Source organism: Cajanus cajan, chromosome 4 (genome assembly GCF_000230855.2).
Source record: "Cajanus cajan strain Asha chromosome 4, NIPB_CcT2T_4, whole genome shotgun sequence".
In the NCBI taxonomy this organism is placed as follows: Eukaryota; Viridiplantae; Streptophyta; class Magnoliopsida; order Fabales; family Fabaceae; genus Cajanus; species Cajanus cajan.
The window spans coordinates 12,010,072-12,015,408 of NC_138520.1; the positions used below are offsets into that span (position 1 = coordinate 12,010,072).

General features: G+C 47.8%; 1 protein-coding gene across 1 annotated transcript; it reads right to left on the bottom strand.

Annotated features, from left to right (window-relative positions):
• Window positions 1-2,071: 2,071 nt before the first annotated feature.
• Window positions 2,072-4,840, bottom strand: LOC145957165 (uncharacterized). The gene has a single exon (XM_083073382.1). The coding sequence runs from the start codon at window positions 4,838-4,840 to the stop codon at window positions 2,072-2,074; it is 2,769 nt and encodes a 922-aa protein (XP_082929508.1).
• Window positions 4,841-5,337: the final 497 nt, after the last annotated feature.

The window sequence follows — 5,337 nt, forward strand, 5'->3', positions numbered from 1 at the left end:
CTTCGGCCCAAGCTCCCTTAGCGTCCCCCAATCGTTTCTTTAATTCAGTAAGTATCACCTTATTAGCTGCTTCGGCTTGTCCATTGGACTGCGGATGTTCGACCGATGTAAATCTGTGTTGAATGCCAAGATCTTGGATAAATCGATTGAGTTTCTGGTCTGTGAATTGCAAACCATTGTCGGTTATGAGAGCATGAGGAATGCCGAAACGAGTAATGATGTTTTTCCACAAGAACTTCTGAACATTAGCGGCTGTGATGCTGGCGAGTGGTTCGGCCTCGACCCATTTCGTGAAATAATCCACAGCAACCAATAAAAACTTACATTGGCCTTTAGCTATCGGGAATGGTCCGAGTATATCCATTCCCCATATTGCAAACGGCCATGGCGAGCTTATGCTGTGCAATTCTTCGGCCGAAGCATGGATGAGGTTGCCATGTTTTTGGCATGAAAGACAACGCTTGACGAACTGCATGCAATCACTTTTGAGGGTTGGCCAGTAAAAACCTGCTCTAAGCACTTTCATAGCTAGCATCCTCCCTCCCGAATGAGATCCACATATACCCTCGTGAACTTCTCTCAAGACATAATCCGCCTGTGCCGTATTGATGCATTTCAACAGAGGCACCGAGAAACCCCTGCGATACAACTGTCCCCCAACAACCGAATACCTGGCCGCCTGAGCTCGGAGTTTTTTGGCAGCTGCCTGGTCAGATGGTTCTTTGCCAAGCTCCAGGTAGTCTATTATTTCCGTTGTCCAAGTGTGCGTAGGCTCTTCGCTCGTCATACATTCGATCGGTGTTACACTTGGAGTGGCCAGATTAAGGTGAAGTGTGGTTCGTAGCTGACCGGGCTTCCGATTACTACTTGCCAACCGAGCTAACTGATCGGCCCTTTCGTTATGTTCTCTCGGCGTGTGTTTCACTTGGACATCCTCAAAAGTGTTGTGCATTCTGTGAAACAAGTGGTAATATTTTAGCAGGCCTGAATCTTTCACCTGGAAATTGTCGTTCACTTGTTCTGATACGACTTTCGAGTCGGTCCAACATATCAATCGTGTAGCCCCGATTTCTTGTGCGAGTCTCAATCCTTCCAATAGTGCCTCGTATTCGGCCTGGTTATTTGACGCTTTAAACGCGAATCGTAGAGACTGTTCCAGGGTTACTCCTGTCGGTCCCTCAAGAATTATACCTGCGCCACTGCCTTGACTGTTTGACGAGCCATCCACGTGTATGGTCCACACGTCATTCTCGAAACGGCCTTTCGGTTGCAATTCATTAACAAAATCAGCCAAGTATTGAGACTTGACCGGACCTCGTGGTTCAAAGCTGATATCAAACTCTGATAGCTCAACAGACCACGCCATCATCCGTCCTGCTAGTTCTGGCTTTCGTAACACCTTGGCTATCGGGCAATCAGTTCGGATAATGACACGATGGCTCTGAAAATATTGCCTGAGGCACCGAGCGGTATGAATGAGCCCAAGCGCCATCTTCTCCAGAAGCTGATATCTGGTCTCGGCCTCCTGTAACATACGGCTGACGAAGTAGATAGGTTGTTGCTCCACCTTTTCCTGAATCAAAACGGCGCTGATTGCGTCGTTTGATACGCACAAATACACCACCATTGGTATCGCGGGATCGGGCTTGGAAAGAATAGGTGGCGAGCCGAGGCGCTCCTTCAAAGTCTTGAAAGCCTCCTCACAATTCTCAGACCATTCGAACTTCTTGATCTTCTTCAACAATCCTACAATGGGTTTGGCTGCTTCGGCCAAACAGGGGATGAATCTTGATAGCGCAGTAAGGCGTCCTGCTAACTTCTGGACTTCCTTAAGGTTTTTGGGACTTACCATGTTGACGATTGCCATGCATTTATCAGGGTTGGCTTCTATACCCCTTGCCGACAACATAAACCCGAGGAATTTGCCACTTGATACCCCAAACACACACTTTTCAGGGTTCAAACGCATGTCATACCGGCGCAATTGTTGAAATACTTTAGCAAGATCAACTACATGGCGGGCCATGTCGTGGGATTTAACAACCATGTCGTCAACATACACCTCCATGCTTCAACCGATTTGGTGCCGGAAGACTTTGTTCATCAATCTCTGATAAGTTGCACCTGCATTTTTTAACCCGAAGGGCATAACCTGATAGCAATAATTGGCCGAATCAGTTATGAAAGCTGTTTTTTCTTCGTCACGGGGATGCATGGGGATTTGATTGTATCCCGAATAAGCATCAAGAAAGGTGAGGATTCTGTGTCCGGAGGCACCGTCAACTAACCGATCTATGTTCGGGAGTGGGTAAGCATCCTTGGGACATGCTTTATTGAGATTAGTGTAATCAGTACACATTCTCCATTTTCCGTTCGGCTTTTTCACCATGACCACATTTGCTAACCAAGTGGTGTAGTGAACTTCCCGAATGAATCTCGCTGCTAGTAACTTGGACACCTCTGCCTCTACTGCTTGCTTCCGTTCGGTTCCCATTTTCCTTTTACGCTGGGCAACCGGTCTCGCTTCGGCACAAATTGATAATTTATGACACATGATATTGGGATCTATGTCGGGCATGTCGGAAGGTGTCCATGCAAAAAGATCTTTGTTTTTCATTATCGCCCGGCGCAAGATAGAACAGTCTTCTTCGGATGTGTCGGCACCGATGTATGTGACTTGAGCCGAATTCGAGCCGATCTGTAGCTCTCTTTTTGATTCTACCGGCTCTACGCGTTCTTCATCATTCATTCTTGGATCAAGATCCCAAACTGGTTCTTCAACTGATGCCAAAGAGTTGACGACATGAACCCTTTTGGACTTTGATTTTCTTTCGATGGGAGCTACTTGCAAGCTAGCAAAATAACATTCCCGAGCAGCTTTTTGGTCGGCGTGGATGGTGATGATTTTCCCCTTATCAGAAGGGAACTTCATTGCTAGGTGCGGAGTTGACACGACAGCGCCTAGCATATTCAACGATGGTCGTCCCAAGAGGATGTTGTAAGATGTGTGAGCGTCTACCACGATGTATTTTATCTGAATTTCCCTGCTTTCCTGTTCGTCAACACAAAAACGAGTGAAAAGCTTAATATACCCTTTGGTGTTCACCCTCTCCCCTGCAAAACCGACCAAAGGGTCGTCATATGGGACCAACTCTCTTTCAGAAATACCCAACTGCTTAAAGGTATTCCAATACAAAATATCTGCCGAACTGCCTTGATCCACCAGCGTTTTCTTTACTATACAGTTGTGGATTTCGATGCTAATCACCATTGGATCATCTTGCTCAGGATCGATGCCTTGAAAATCAGCATCAGTGAAAGTTATTGTTGGTAATCGTCGGGGAGATTGCCTATCCACATTATTGACCGAACGAATAGCTCTAAGGTGTCTCTTTCGGGCAGAAGATGTCGAGCCGCCACCCGCAAATTCACCTGCGATTGTGTTTATGACCCTCCGACGTGATGGTGCCGGATCATCTCTCTTTTCTTGCGACCTACTTCGCTCGCGCCGAGGTCTATCAGACCGATCCTGCGCATGCCGATCGTTGCGTCGATACTGGGACGAGGAGCGGGGACGATATGAAGCTGGCCGATCCACAAAATTGTGCAACTTGCCTTGCTTGACCAAATCTTCAATTTTATCTTTTAAGGCGGCACACTCTTTTGTTGAGTGTCCGCGATTTCGGTGATACCTACAGGTTTTGCTGGTATCGGCGCGTGGCAGAGTGGAAGCTCTCTTTGGAACCGCCAACACTTCTGCTGCCAAAGCCTGCTCCAGTATCGCTGCCCGGCTTGCATTAAGAGGGGTGTAATTGGAGTATTTGGGACCTCGCACGGGCCGGTCCCGAAGAGCTATTTCTTTGCCTCGCCCCCTGTATGTCTGTTCGATTGGCTTCTCGGGTTTGGCAGGCTGGTCAGCCCGAGCTTGACTTCGAAACTCGGCCAACTCCTCCATTTGCATATATTTATCCGCTCTTCTGCGCAGATCATTCATATCAGAAGGAGGCTTCTTGCACAGGCTATTGACGAACGGCCCTGGTTTTAAAGCCGTCGTCAGGTGATGAAGTGCTACCGCCGGGTTAAGATCTCGGATTTCCAAGGCTGCCTTGTTGAACCGATCCATGAACGTCCGCAGCGATTCTTTCTTATCTTGCCGAAGGCTAACGAACGACAAAGATGTCAGGCTATGAGGACGGCTGGTTGCGAACTGAACTGTGAATTGAGATGACAGAGTATTGAATGAGTCGATCGAGTTAGGGGGTAGCCGAGTGAACCAGCTCAACGCCCTACCCTTAAGGGATGTGGGGAAAATGCGACACAATGCAGCATCATCCGTAGTACTCAGGGTTACCTGCGTAAGAAAAACATCAAGATGTTCATCAGGATCAGTGGTACCATCATATTTATCAATGGGTAAAGATTTCCAATTGTCCAGAAGAGAGAGTTGCATTATGGAGGGGGTGAAAGGGTGTCGGTGTGAGCCGATGGTTGTCAAATCTGCAGGCCGACCGACAGTGGGTAAGGCCGAGGGGTGCTTTTCAGGTGCTACTGCCGAGGCACGAGGGACCGATGTATGGATCGTATGGGACTGGTGCGACCCTTGGGTTTGCGTATTGGTGACCTGAGTAGGTTTCCATGAGGTGTCTTGATTCCTTAGTGCCTCATTCTCAGCTTTCAAGGCCGAAAGCTCCTTAGCGTCTTTTTCTCGCTGTTGTTTCATAGCCTCCATCTCTTGTTTCAATAGACGTACGGTTTCAGAAAGGTTGGTTTCATCCACCACCTCGACATGTTCTTCTTCGTGTTGCTGATCTACCGTGTTCGTCCTCCTTGTTATCGCCATTGTTTTGCTCGATTAATCTTCTAAGATCATCTCGGTTCGACCCACGGTGGGCGCCAAATGTACCTGTCTGAAGGGCACACTAAGTCTTCTTGTAGTTCGAAGGCCGAACGAGACTCCCGATCCAATAATCCGATACGCCGAAGAGGGGGTTGGTACCTGCAAAAGGCACTCCAATGCTCAAGTCAGGACAAGCTCGAATCTCTAGGATAATTAATGAACAGTGACGTTACCTTTTATCCTGAGCTATTTATACTGTCATTTATGGGCCCGGACCCCATGGGCCTCGCAGCATACTTACCGTATTAGGTAATACACCCTAATCAACTAATTAATCCCTAATTACTTGATTAAAGGTAATAAGTGACGATAGGCCGATCCAGGTGGCCGATTGGCATTCGGCTGCCTGGTTCTGCCATTCAATGGCCGACAGGGTGGTGGCCGACCTCCCTACCCGTACAGAAATAAAAATGGTATGTTACTGGGATTTTTTTATAATT

Coding starts and splice junctions, on each gene's coding strand:
- LOC145957165 (XM_083073382.1), bottom strand. CDS start 4,840: ATGGCGATAACAAGGAGGACGAACACGGTAGATCAGCAACACGAAGAA.